This window comes from Sardina pilchardus, chromosome 20, assembly GCF_963854185.1.
Source record: "Sardina pilchardus chromosome 20, fSarPil1.1, whole genome shotgun sequence".
NCBI classification, from domain to species: domain Eukaryota; kingdom Metazoa; phylum Chordata; class Actinopteri; order Clupeiformes; family Clupeidae; genus Sardina; species Sardina pilchardus.
Genome location: NC_085013.1, coordinates 21,996,728 through 22,011,493, shown reverse-complemented (window position 1 = coordinate 22,011,493; position 14,766 = coordinate 21,996,728). Strand labels below are relative to the sequence as shown.

General features: G+C 39.4%; 1 protein-coding gene across 16 annotated transcripts in view; it reads left to right on the top strand.

Annotated features, from left to right (window-relative positions):
• The window catches only part of si:ch211-266g18.10 (titin), a 44,924-nt gene that overhangs the window by 12,659 nt on the left and 17,499 nt on the right, over nt 1-14,766 (top strand). For 15 of the 16 annotated variants that reach the window (XR_009936494.1, XM_062522511.1, XM_062522506.1 and 12 more), the window contains 9 exons: nt 7,826-10,183; nt 11,349-11,396; nt 11,693-11,734; nt 11,879-11,920; nt 12,758-12,799; nt 13,582-13,629; nt 13,822-13,857; nt 13,976-14,017; nt 14,203-14,244. Coding sequence is in view for 15 of the 16 variants with exons in the window: in XM_062522511.1 (XP_062378495.1) it covers nt 7,826-10,183; nt 11,349-11,396; nt 11,693-11,734; nt 11,879-11,920; nt 12,758-12,799; nt 13,582-13,629; nt 13,822-13,857; nt 13,976-14,017; nt 14,203-14,244 (2,700 nt within the window). In the remaining variant the exon portion in view is untranslated. The remainder of the gene's footprint in view (nt 1-7,825; nt 10,184-11,348; nt 11,397-11,692; nt 11,735-11,878; nt 11,921-12,757; nt 12,800-13,581; nt 13,630-13,821; nt 13,858-13,975; nt 14,018-14,202; nt 14,245-14,766) is intronic. The other variant, XM_062522505.1, reaches the window with a different exon arrangement.

Below are 14,766 nucleotides of genomic sequence, written 5' to 3'. Positions count from 1 at the left end.
TCTTAAATCTTTAAATCTTAATAGAGACTGGACCGCTAATTGATGATTATATTTCCTGGATATTTTCAAATAGCACCGATCATAAGAAAAAGGAAGAGCTTGTACATCTTGAGAGGTACATCTTGCTAGCATATTTAGCTGACAGCAGAAGAAAACGGAGGTGATGACAGCCCTTTGGTCGGGCTAATGTTAACAAACCTGAAAGCTCACTGAAGTGTCAAAATTGACAGTGTGAATGCCTGTCTATTCAAACTGAATTGCGTGCCAAGACACTATGCGGCAGGCACATTGGTGGTGCTCCATCACCAATGACATTACTTCAGTGAAGGGAAGAAATCAACACACACAAGGAAAAGACAATATCAAGCCTACTCAACACGGATCTTAAGAAAACAAAATTATGTCTATTTAAAACTTATGTTTACATAAAACAGAAGACACTGTCAAAACAGAGAAACTGCCTAAAATGGAGGCAAACCTTGGAGCACTGCAGGAAAAAAGATGAAACCTAGAGGTACACAGACCAAACTTGAAAGCTACACTACACTACACACTTACAAAAACAATCGAATGGATTTGTTTTGCATTATTTTTCAAGACCTATAACATTCTAGTAATGTCATGTGGCTGAATCTTCGCTATGCAATAAGTAGTGCAAAAGTCATCACTAAAGGGTATAGAGGAGGATGCACAAAAGTAGAGCTTTCACAAAATAGAAATGAATAAGCACCTTACAAAAATAGTTTACAATGGAAATGGAGAAACTAGGAGTTCACTCTTGAAGCCTATGTTTGGAAAAACTAGGAGTTCACTCTTGAAGCCTATGTTTACAAACAGAGGACACGGTCACAGCTGAGAAAGAGACTGCAAAGGAGGTAGCAGCTGAACCAGAACAGGCAGAAGCGACTGAAGACAAAGGCGATGCAGTGACTCCAGTTACCAGCAAACGCTGGAAAAAAGTGGAAGCACTGAAGCCCGAAGGTAACAAGAAAAGACCTACAACTTTACCTCAGGTTTAGTTGAATGAGAGAAAAAGAAAAGTATACCTACTGCAATAGCATCTTTACCAAGATCGACAATAGTTTACTGTAAACAATGGCGTTCAAGCTTTATTTACTCGCTGACTTAATTGTAATTCAACGGTATCTCTCTGCCAGAGGATAACACATACTGTATTGAATTGACACTGGGCAAAAAAATAGGGGCCTAACGAATTCATGTATAAAATGATATTATAGTATAGCCTGGCTAACGCCTACCACTTCTCAAATGAGACGTAGTCTGGCAACCAGACGTTCATTTTCTCGTATTTGAAAAAATGCCCAGATCCGTTCATAGGGCGCCACGGATGTCTATCAAATGCGCATAGCTCACCCAACTCGTTCGTATGCAACGCTAAGGGCTGCCATTGACATCAGTGTAAATCCTTTGGCGTCGAATGTAGACGCAAGAAGGCAATGGAAACTTCTCGGATGTTCTGTGATTGGTTCGCCAACATCAGGCGAACATTTGGGCATTTGTTTCCAGACTGGCTTAGCAGCGGGATTGAAATCACTGCGCAAGGCAGTATGGGAAAACCCAGGCTAATTATAGTATACTATTTAGGTAAATGCTACAAACAATATATAACAGTGACACAAATGACACACTTACAAGTGATGAAAATGTTCAAAAAATTAGGAAATTGGAAAAAAGTTATGTTACCCTTGAAGCCTATGTTCACAAACAGAGGAGACTGTCACTGCTGAGAAGGTTGCTGAAAAGGAGGTAGCAGCTGAACCAGAACAGGCAGAAGGTGATGAAGTGACTCCAGTTACCAGCAAACGCTGGAAAAAAGTGGAAGCACTGAAGCCGGAAGGTAACAAGAAAAAAAAACAACTCTTCTAAACCTACCACTTCAAAATGATTCCTAATCAGAAGTTATGTATAGATACTCTTAGCAAGTGGCAATACAATGGCATATCTGCCAGACTCAGAGGATAAAACTAAGACAATTATATAAGTTTTTCTGCTGGTTAAAAAAAGGACTGAACACACCCAATGATGCTCTATAATATTTACGTAAATTAATGTTGCTCTTTGACCCGGGGATATATAAAAATGAGGAAAATAACAACTACAAGTGGCCAAAATATGTTTACGAAAATGGAAAATGAGATTTTTACTCTTGAAGCCTATGTTCACAAACAGAGGAGACTGACACAGCTGAGAAAGAGGCTGAAAAGGAGATAGCTGCTGAGCCAGAACAGGCAGAAGGTGATGAAGTGACTCCAGTTACCAGCAAACGCTGGAAAAAAGTGGAAGCACTGAAGCCGGAAGGTACCAAGGAAAAAAACAACTCTTCTAAACCTACCACTTCAAAATTATTCCAAATCAGAAGTTATTTGATACATACTCTTAGCAAGTGGCAAATCTTTATTGAATTACTGATTCAAGTGCAATACAATGGCATATCTGCCAGAGGATAAAGCTAAGACAATTATATATGTTTTTCTGCTGCATATAAAAAGGACTGAACACACCCAATGATGCTCTATAATATTTACGTAAATTAATGTTGCTCTTTGACCCGGGGATATAAAAATGAGGAAAATAACAACTACAAGTGGGCAAAATTTGTTTACGAAAATGGAAAATGAGATTTTTACTCTTGAAGCCTATGTTCACAAACAGAGGAGACTGACACAGCTGAGAAAGAGGTTGAAAAGGAGATAGCTGCTGAACCACAACAGGCAGAAGGTGATGAAGTGACTCCAGTTACCAGCAAACGCTGGAAAAAAGTGGAAGCACTGAAGCCGGAAGGTAACAAGGAAAAAAACAACTCTTCTAAACCTACCACTTCAAAATTATTCCAAATCAGAAGTTATTTGATACATACTCTTAGCAAGTGGTAAATCTTTATTGAATTACTGATTCAAGTGCAATATAAAAGACAATTATACGTTTTTCTGCTGCATATAAAAAGGACTGAACACACCCAATGATGCTCTATAATATTTACGTAAATCAATGTTGCTCTTTGACACGGGGATATATAAAAATGAGGAAAATAACATCTACAAGTGTCCAAAATATGTTTACGAAAATGGAAAATGAGATTTTTACTCTTGAAGCCTATGTTCACAAACAGAGGAGACTGACACAGCTGAGAAAGAGACTGAAAAGGAGGTAGCTGCTGAACCAGAGCAGGCTGAAGTGACTGAAGACAAAGCTGATGAAGTGACTCCAGTTACCAGCAAACGCTGGAAAAAAGTGGAGTCTTTGCAAGAGCTGAAGCCTGAAGGTAACAAGGGGAAAAAAACAGTTATCTGAAGGGAAAAATATACCTAAGTGCTTAAGCATTGGATATGAAATATACTTTTTCGTGGTCATATCTTTCAACAAAAACAAAAAAACATTTTGTTTGGTCACCAAACATGTCTTCTTTTCATTATGACTTCATACGATGAAATAATCTTTACAGTTGAAACCAATACTCGCTGAGAGAAACAACAGGATAGCTGTTATTAGTAGGAGAAGAAGGGAGAGTAGTTGGTGAAGTAAAAGAAGCTGGCCAAAATGAGTCGGAAAAATAAGTTTTTATTCTTGAGGCCTATGTTTACAAACAGAGGAGACTGTCACTGCTGAGAAGGAGATAGCTGAGGTTGAAAAGGAGATAGCAGCTGAACCACAACAGGCAGAAGTGACTGAAGACAAAACTGATGAAGTGACTCCAGTTACCAGCAAACGCTGGAAAAAAGTGGAGTCTTTACAAGAGCTGAAGCCTGAAGGTAACAAGAAAAAGAAAACTCCTTATAATGTACAACTTTACTTTAGGGTTAGCTGAAGGAAAAAAGAAGAACATATACATAAAAGGTACTTTCAGTATTGCTACAATGATCAAAACTACAGTATTTGAATGATTCTCTTGAGGAAACAGTGCCAAATCTAGTCTCTGAATTCAACACCTCTGATTAATGTTCTTGTGCAGATATGTGTCTGCACCTTTCTTACACTTTGATAAAAAGAGCTAAAGCCCTTCACTAAAGGATAGAGCATGTAGACACAAAAAGTATACTCTTCAAAAAGAATTAGGTACCAGTAAGTCAATGGTATCTGCTCACCCAAAGATATGACTGAAATGATTATACAAAGCTATCTGCTGGATATAAAAATATCTGACTTCATCCATCGATATTCTGCAATAGCTACTGTAGATATATGAATGCTGGTCTAATAATAAATTAAATATAACAGTGAGGAATAAAATGAGTTGATTTGAAAAAGAGTTTTTTTTACTCTTGAGGCCTATGTTTACAAACAGTGGAGACTGTCACTGCTGAGAAAGAGCCTGAAAAGGAGGTAGCAGCTGACCCAGAGCAGGCAGAAGTGACTGAAGACAAAGCTGATGAAGTGACTCCAGTTACCAGCAAACGCTGGAAAAAAGTGGAGTCTTTACAAGAGCTGAAGCCTGAAGGTAACATAGAAAGAAAATTACTTGAAACCTCCAATTTTACTTCTGGCTTACTAGTCAGGTAGAACCCCAGGATAGGTGTGACATAAGGTACTAATGCAATATTTTTGCATAATCTGATAGTTTAGGGGGTGTAGACTCAGAATCTGACGGGTGCCGCTCCGGCACCCTTGAGCATTTTCCTTAAAATTACATCATCTGCCACACCCCTTTTTGATCATAGAAAGTCGTCTAAATATACATTAACATATAAACCCATCATGTATGGTATCAAATTAAAGCTCTTCTCATGCAGGAATCAGCTTTGACCATCAAAAAGATGAAAACAAAAAAGTTTTTAATGACATAATAATTTTGTTGACCATAAAAAAAGAACTAGACTCACATTACTGTATAAAACCCATCATGTATGGTATCAAATGAAAGCTCTTCTCAAACACAAATCAATGATGTCAATTTAAAAAATGCTAAAAATTATCCCTCCAGAGAACATAATAACTGTAAAATCTGGTACGGTCACACCTCTGAAATGGTAGACTGAGCAACAAATTGTATCAACCCTCACCAATTAATCAAACAGACAACAAAGTAGTACTTTATCACAGATTTCTGAAAGCAACTATATCAAGAACATGTTGCCAGGCTGGCCTTGTACACATCACAAACATCAAATGTCTCCTCCAAAGAACATTCATTCAATCAGACATTTCTCCCTCGCTGTCATCAGTATCCTCCACTGAAAGTTGAATTTTTATTTGCACACTGCTCATCACCTTTGCAATGGATCCCTGAAGCAGACGACCACCTCGTGACCCAAATAGAGAGCCATTAAGAGACCAGGAAGGGCAGTACATCTGCTACACATGTGGAGAGTCCGGTCACACCAGTCAACAGTCATGGCCAAGTCACCCGGCAAAGACATGCTCCAGGAGAGGCAGACAGTGCACAGAATACTTCACCAGAGAGCAAACCAAGGCCCCCTGGTTAATCAATGATCAGGAGTGGGCTGGCAGACTGTGTTGACACTGAAGTCGACCAGTTCCTGAAACAAAATGCATTTGGTCACTGCTGGACGGTTGACCTGATGATCTCTGGAGTGAAGACAAGCTGCCTTTGGGACACTGGGTTTGAGGTCACCACCATCAAAGAGTCTCACTTTAGAGAACACTTTGGGGAGGAACAGCTAAAGTCCACCCATTGGGTGGAGCCTATGGACTGAACATGCCGGTCCTTGGTTGTCTTGAAGCAGATGTTGAGTGTTTTGGAACCACTCTTTAGTGGCGGTGCATCTTCATACTGAGAGACACCCATCTGGATGACATATAATGCCCGGGGCCCATTTAATATTCATCATTCACATCCAAAAAGCGCACGTTTTTGTATTTATTGGTAGACATTTCACAAGTGCAATTTCATTACGTTACGTTAACGGTATTTGTTTTTAGACATGGCTGGATTCACTTAATGGTAGCTTTCTGGCGATGAACTTCTGGCCATCCATTCATTCTAACACGTTGGGCAAGTCTCCCCTTTAGTGAAATGTGTAGTGTCAGAATCCCAGCAGTTTTGTAAGGATTCTTGTGAGTGCATAGGTATAACGACAATGTGCTAACGTAGCTAGCAGCATTTGCAGTACATATCCTCGATACGGATATACCCACAAGGTGAATGGCAGAGGTGGAAAACTCCAGCTTCAGAAAGTAAAAGTCCAATCATGTATTGGCACTTAACAGGTGATCTCATCAATTAGCTGCTTGACCTGGCTGAAGAGTTGTGTTAAATAGAATCAGCTGGTTTGAGTGAGTGGTTGGCACAGATATGTGGTAGGACTTTTACTTTCTGAAGCTGGACTTTTCCATCTCTGGTGAATGGAATTAAGTCTCATGCATTACATATCTCTGATGTCTTCATTTGATAATCTACCCAGTACCGCAGCCCTTGCGGCCAACAGGTGCAACACTGAAAATTTCTTGCGGCCCTCTGGTTAAGAATCACCGTAAGTCTGGGCCGCGGCCCTGTGGTTAAGAATCACTGTATTAGGCTAAATGGCAGTTCCATCATTTATTCAATTTAATACCAAAATATGACATGATTTAGAGTTAGCTATTATGCGGCAAAAAGGAACGTAATCTGACCTTAAAGGTCACTTTGCAAATGGTATTTTGTTCTCTGAAGGGACCTGAACTATTTTTTTTCATCTTTTTGATGGTCAAAGCTGATTCCTGCATGAGAAGAGCTTTAATTTGATACCATACATGATGGGTTTATATGTTAATGTATATTCAGACGACTTTCTATGATAAAAAAGGGGTGTGGCAGATTATGTCATTTTAAAGAAAATGCTCAAGGGTGCCGGAGCGGCACCCATCAGATTCTGAAAGGACACCCCCTAAACTATCAATTTATGCAAAAAAATTGCATTAGTACCTTATGTCACACTTATGCCCAAATTCCACAAAGTTCTACCTGACTATACTTAAAGAATACTGTAGAGGATGTAGATCCAAGACAAAGCCAAGACAAAATGGCTCTTGACATTTTAGGTGCTGTACAGTAGTCCAATGGTATCTGTCCACCAGAGGATACAAAAATTAAAGACCGCTATCTGCTAGGCATAAACATATCTGAATGCACCCAAAGATATTAGGCAGATGAATGCTGTTCTTTGATCAATAATATACAACTGCAATTGGCTAAAAATTAGTTTACATTGTAAACTGGAAAACTTGAGTTTTACTCTTGAAGCCTATGCTTAAAAACAGAGGAGACTGTCACTGCTGAGAAGGAGATAGCTGAGGCTGAAAAGGAGATAGCTGAGGCTGAACCAGAGCAGGCTGAAGTGACTGAAGACAAAGGTGATGGAGTGACTCCAGTTACCAGCAAACGCTGGAAAAAAGTGGAGTCTTTACAAGAGCTGAAGCCTGAAGGTAACAAGAAAAAAAAACCTCAAAACCTACAGTACAACTTTTCTATGGGGTTACTGAAATGGGAAAACTGGTGGTAGACCTTGTCACAGAGTTACTGTACATACAGTATAGGGAAGACATGCACATATGCACATAAGGTCTTCATTACATCTTTACAGCTTCAATTAGAAACTAAACTTTGCATGCATGCTAACTAATTACAATGACTCATTAATTGTATACAAATGCTAATATACTGTTATGAGTTATTCTTCATTCATTTCTGTGAAAATATGAAGCACAACCTTCACATTTCAATACAACTTGATGGCTTGTTTAAAAAATGAAGCACAACCTACACATTTCAATGCAACTTGATGGCTAGTTTAATGCTACCAAGATACAAGAAGCTTTCCTCCAACATACTGTATGTGTTCTATGTTACTTCATATTTCATCAAATCCAGAGCCTGCACCTCCACCTGTGAAGGAAAAAGATGAACCAAAACCTGCACCCACAAAGGTGCAAGCTAAACCAAAATCTGATAAAGAGAAACCTAAACAAGAGCCCCTTATGGAAAAGGCCAAGTCAGAGCCTGAAAAGGTTAAAGCCAAGCCGGAATCCATAAAGGAGAAAGTCAAACCAGAACCTATTCACGATAAGGTTGAACCCAAGAAAGAGAAACCTAGGCCAGAATCTCCAAAGGCCAAGGCTAAACCTGAGCCAACAGCAGAGAAGGCAAAGCCAGAACCGAAAAAGGAGAAAGCTAAGGAAGAACCTATCAAAGAGAAAGCTAAGCCTGAACCTGTAAAGGAGAAAGCTGAGCCTAAGCCCAAAAAGGAAACACCTACGCCTGAACCTGAAAAGGAAAAGGCTAAGAAAAAACCTGTAAAAGAAACGGCAAAACCAGAACCCACAAAGGAGGAGGTTAAGCCAGAAGTAATAAAGAAGAGCATTATAACACCAAAAGAAAAGGCTAAGAAAGAAGCCATGAAGGAGAAAACTGAGCCTAAACCAACAAAGGAGAAGGCTAAAGTAGAACCCAAAGCAGTTAAAGAGAAGCCTGAACCAGCTAAAGGAAAGGATAAGCCAGAACCTGTGAAGGAGAAGGCTAAGCCCAAACCTATCACTGTGAAGGAGAAGCCTGCACCAGAACCTGTGAAGGAGAAGGTTACACCAAAGCCTGCACCTGAGAAAGAGAAGGCCCAGAAAGAACCTACAAAGGAAAAGGCTAAGCTTGAAGTGAAGCCAGAACCCTCTAAGGAGAAGGTTAAGCCAGAACCTGTAAAGGAGAAAGCTAAACCTGAATCTGTAAAGGAGAAAGAAAAGCCACAGACTAAAGCTATAAAGGAGAAAGTAACACCAGAGCCCGTAAAGAAAGAAAAAGTTCAAAAAGAACCCGCTAAAGAAAAGACTAGGCCAGAGACTGTAAAGGAGAAATCTAAGCCTGAAGCTGACAAGGAGAAGGCCAAGCCTGAACCCTCAAAGGAAAAAGTGAAGGCAGAACCTTTGAAGGAGAAGGCTAAGCCCAAGCCCGTCAAGGAAAAAGCTAAACCAGCACCTCCTAAAGAAAAAGCTAAGCCAGAACCTGCATCTGTAAAGGAGAAGGCTAAACCTGAACCTGCCGCTGTAAAGGAAAAGGCTAAGCCAGAACCTGTGAAGGAGGAAATTAAGGCTGTACCTTTGAAAGAGAAGGCTAAGGCAGAGCCCATTATGGAAAAGGTTAAGCCAGAACCAACTAAAGAGAAAGTTAAGCCTGAACATCCTAAGGAAAAAGCTAAGGAGGAGATTAAGGAAGTATCCGTGAAAGATAAACCTAAGCCTGAACCAACAAAAATAAAGACTAAGCCAGAACCAGTGAAGGAGAAGGCTAAGCCCGAACTAGCAAAGGAAAAGGCTAAACCAGCTCCTGTGAAGGAGAAAGTTAAGCCAGAACCAGTGAAGGAGAAGGCTAAGCCTGAACCAGCAAAGGAGAAGGGTAAACCAGAACCAGCAAAGGAAAAGGCTAAACCAGAACCTGTGAAGGAGAAGGCTAAGCCAGAACCTGTGAAGGAGAAGGCTAAAGCAGAATCTGTGAAGGACAAGGCAAAACTTGAACCTGTGAAGGACAAGGCTAAAGCAGAAACCACACCCATAAAGGAGAAGGCAAAGCCAGAACCTGTGAAGGAAAAGGTTAAACCGGAACCTGTGAAGGAGAAAGCTAAGCCAGAACCGGTGAAGGAGAAGGCTAAACCACAACCTGTGAAGGCTAAACCTGAACCAGCAAAGGAAAAGGCTAAGATGGAACCTGTGAAGGAGAAAGTTAAGCCACAACATGTGAAGGAAAAGTCTAAACCAGAACCTGTGAAGGAAAAGGCTAAACCAGAAGATGTGAAGGAAAAGGCTAAACCAGATCCTGTGAAGGAAAAGGCTAAATCAGAACCCACACCTGTAAAGGAGAAGGCTAAGCCCAGAGCTGTGAAGGAAAAGGCTAAGCCAGAACCTGTGAGGGAGAAGGCTAAACCAGAACCCACACCCACAAAGGAGAAGACTAAACCTGCACCTGTAAAGGATAAGGCTAAACCAGAACCCACACATGTAAAGGAGAAGACTAAACCTGAACCTGTGAAGGAGAAAGCTAAACCAGAAGCTGTAAAAGCTAAGCCCAAACCTGTAAAGGAGAAAGCTAAGCCAGAACCTGTGAAGGAGAAGGCTAAACTAGAACCCAAACCTGTAAAAGAGAAGGCTAAGCTTGAATCTACGAAGGAGAAGACTAAACCAGAAGCTGTAAAAGCTAAGCCCGAACCTGTGAAGGAGAAAGCTAAGCCAGCCAAAACAGTTAAAGGTAAGACCTAAAAATGTGCATCATTATTTACAGTTATAATGGCAAAGCAAAACCATCTAATTTAGTACTGGCATTACTGTGTATGCAGTGTAACATTTTAAGTAGAGTAGGACATATACTATTTATGCTCTAGCCTTGTAGAGAAACATAAAGGTTGCATTGTTTTTGTGCTTAGAACCCGTGGCTCCTAAAGAAAAAGCCAAACATGCAAAGAAAGGTACCAAAATAATGAAATAGAATAAAATACCACAGAAAGTTAGCACATACACAGATGTAAAGCTTTATTCTGTTTTTATCATTTAACACAGATGTAAAGGCTGAAAAGGAGCCAACCAAACGAACAGACAAGAAACGTATCTATCTGAACTACTGCTTGCTATGTGCAGTAGATGCAACAGCTGACTGCCACTGTGCTTACTTGTCTACTTGTGAAATTAGAATTAGAATAGACACCTCTGCTTTAGTCTTGCTTATCTCACATTGTCATAGACAATTAGCCTGGCTAGTGCCTACCACTTCTCAAATGAGACGTGGTCTGGTAAACAAACGTTCATTTTCTCGTATTTGAAAAAATGCCCAGATCCGTTCATTGGGCGCCACGGATGTCTATCAAATGCGTCTGTGCATAGCTCATCATCGTCTTGCTTCCCCCCCTGTTCTGTGATTGGTCCCCTATCTCAGGCAAAAATTAGGCCGGTATAGTTTCCAGACTGCCTTAGCAGCGTGAATGAAATCGCGCGCAAGGCAGCATGGGAACACCCAGGCTAATAGACAATGGCATTCTTCAAAGAATTATTTTCTTCAAGAATGTATGGTACACTAAATGTGATATTAAATAGAGCTGCACTTTACAGTTAAGAAAACCCATCTGCTATGAATGTCCCCACGTCACCACAAGTTGTTGTGAAAAGACTGGATGCAACTTAATGCATGTTTCATCAAAAAATCTGGACAATTACCAATTCTTTGAAATTACAGGAGCACGAAAGAAGCAAGAGGAAAACGCTGTAGTGTGCTTGAGTTCTGTAGCCCAACTGCTAGAGCAAGTACTTACAGTACAGTAGCGATAAAAACGCATATCAGCAGAACTGCATGACTGAACTGCATATTTGTGTAGTCTGCCAGCCGAGACTTTACTGATTGTCTCATTGTGTCTGTAATGTAGAGCCTGAGGAACCAAAAGAAAAGGCCAAAGCAGTTCCTGCTGTAAAAGGTAAGAATGTAATTTACGCAATGACAACTGAATTCATGCTCAGTTTGTAGGGCATATGATTTTTTTTTTTTTTTTCAGTTTGATATGACTTCCATAGCTCCAAATTTACTTTCAATTTAGATTGTCAAAGACTGTTATTGGTCTTTCAAATCTGACAAAACTAGACCAATAACAACTCACAACTTGTGTAATATCAATTCGATTCATTAAAACATTTCTCAGCTGGTATGAAAGGTAGATAAAAGGAGAGTCAAAGTCAAAACTGATACAACACTGGATGCTATCTTTCAATTTAGCACCTGATGTTCGAAAAGAAAAAGCCAAACCTCAAAAGAAAGGTACAGCAAGCTACGCTTGAGTTATTTAACCCAGTAGAGATGATGCCATATAAAACAGCTGGCTCTAAACATATTACAGCCATTTGTCTCTGTGTCAAATGAAATGGCCTCAAGTGTGAACCTACTTCTACATTTACCATTTAGAGCCCAAGGTCCCACAGAAGGAAACCAAACCAGCAAAGAAAAGTAACTCGGTTCTGTTTGTAGTCAGTAGTGCGCCTGTGTGCTTTTATGCTACATACTAATTGAGTCATACAGAGAAAAACAGTTCTTTGGCTTGTTTGCAGTGAATGCTGTGAATCAAATATAACTGTCATTTTATTTTAAGGACAAGCCAAAGAAGCTCTATGGTTCATCATTTTGTGCAAGCGCTTTGCTTATGGTTTAAAAGTATACAAGGTGTTCATTAAAATGTCTTAAATGAAGTCAATCTAATAAGTTGATCAATCTCACAATGCATTTATTGTGATTGCATATTACATCTGCTTTTAGACTGGGTAAACCCAGCCCAATCTGCTGGCGATTTGATTTCGCCCTGCAGCTCAGGCTGGAAACCTCCACATTTTTCTATCCTGCTTCCATTACAAATCTGCAGGGACCAATCACAAACTGGCTTATACACTTGGCACACCTGGGTCATTGGTCTGATTGGTTGAAGGACTATCCAAATGCATACAGAGTCATTTGAACCATGCCTGTTGATCGTGCGACTCCCCGGACTAATGTTCAATCTTAAAAGATTGAGCTTGGTCTGGTGATAGCCCGGCTAATCTGCTTTCATTTTGCTACATTACATGTCATTTCAATCTCAATGATGCAAATATAGAATATATCAAGCGTATGATCTAATGAACGCATGAATGTTACCATATGAAAATTACATTTGTCGACAAGTTAATTTGGTCAACAAAATAGAGTGCTAACATGTTACACTAAGTCCCTTATTAACTATCATTACATAAACGTATTATAACAGATTTTTTATGATACATTTTTAAGAAATGTTTTCCTGTCTTCGTCTAGAACCCAAGGTTCCAGAGGTCAAGGCCAAACCACTCAAGAAAGGTATGGGATTTGGTAAATTACAAACCAAATCCCCTGAAAGCTGTTGTATCAACCCAATTAATTTGCAGTCTAACACAGATTTGCTTTAAGTGACGGGTGTAGAGTTCAACATAACATTCTACTTTCATTTTGCTTTCAATGAAACAAGAGCAGGCCTTTGTCCTTTCAGCGTTATTGTGTTTTAAATGTTTTTCTCAATGGACAATAACATTTGAGTTGAACCTTGAGCGATATGCTTGCACTTTCACTTGTGCAGGAAATCCTTGAGAGTAAATTACATAGAAAAGGCTGCTAATCCTATTGCCACCGCTTAATTCTGCTGTGTTGTGGTGCAGTCAGTGAAAAGTTGTTGATATTTGAGCTTAACAGCTAATATCCACAATAGCAATTAGAAAAGCACTCAGAGAGTGCAGACCTCCGCCAAGTGCCTCCTGGATCCAGACGGATCACTCCCAAAATGTATTAATTTCTTCCTTGGGTCATTTTAGACCTTTCCTGAAAATGTCATCGACATCCAACCATAACTTTTTTGAGTTATCTCCTTGGCGGAGGTAATAATATGAAAAATGGCTTGGCATGAAAATTGAGAAGCTTGCCATTAAAACATTCTATCAATAAAACAATGTGCTATTTTAACAAGCAATCAACAAACAATATGTTAACAAGGACAGCTCAGCAATCATTTAGATTTTGGCAGATAGTGGCATTCTGTACTACTCCATTAGTACATTCAGAAAAGTGGCGTGAAAATTGTACTGACCGAGGTTTTTCACCTGCTCCAGAAGCTGAGGTTCCTAAAGAGAAGGCTAAGAAACCAGCGACTGTGAAAGGTAGGAATTATGTTGGTGTCAACATTATTTTTCATTTTAATTGTTTTCCGTAATATTTACATGTACAATTTTTAAATAAATCAATTGTCTAACTTATGCTAAAATGACAACCTTACTGTCACTTTATGATATGGTAAGACCATATAGGGTAAGACTTTAGAGTGATGTTTTTTTACTGCATGGCTTTTTCAGAAACAACGGAAAAACCAAAACCGCTGCCAAAGATAGGTAATATCACATCCTAAATTGTTCACGTCCTAAATTGTAAAAACTTTAAAATGGTCATTCTATGAATGTGGTGAGGAAATCAGGAGATGATGGACTAATACATTATCTTTTGTGACAGTTCTTCCAGTACCTAGAGCAAAACCAGCACCAGCAACAATAGGTACACATATTAATTTCAAGTCTGTAGCACATACACAGCCACACCAGTCTGAATGATGCTTTCTCATAGCTTGCTTCCTACATCTCTGAAGCTATAGGCTACTATTGGATAATAATATCCTAATATCCTAGAAGCTGTCTTACTGTGTTTTACGCATAGTTACTATGCACTCCTTTCTACTACAGAGTCTCTGAAGAACATCACCAAAATAATTTCAGGAAAGAAAGGTAATGTCCACACCATGCCTGCTAGCTCAGGTCTGATGTGACTTGATATCAGAAAAAAAGCTGAACATTACTATATGTAGATCACACAATATATTTCTGACTTGGACTGAATCAGTATACCTCTTGACTTTTAACATGCACATAAATCAGTTGTGTTTACACTGTCATTATGTGAGGTACTCTTTAATTTCCAATTCAGTCATTCATTTGTCAGTCTTTCAATAAAAAAGCCAATTAAGCTGAATGAATGGGACTTTGCCCTGATGAAGACCTAGCTATGGTCGAAACATGTTGGCATTTTTAATTATCAGTTATGAATTAAAGCTTTTTTAACTTTTTTGAAGAGTGCCTTGGTTAATTCATCATTATCAGTATAAGCTGAATGAATGCTTGTATGCAGCAGAGGAGACTGTACATGTGAATGACAAGGACAAAGCTCTCTCTCTCTCTCTCTTCTTCAAAGTATACAAAATGTACATAAATCAATATATGCATGACTACATGAATACGTAAGTCCAGTGA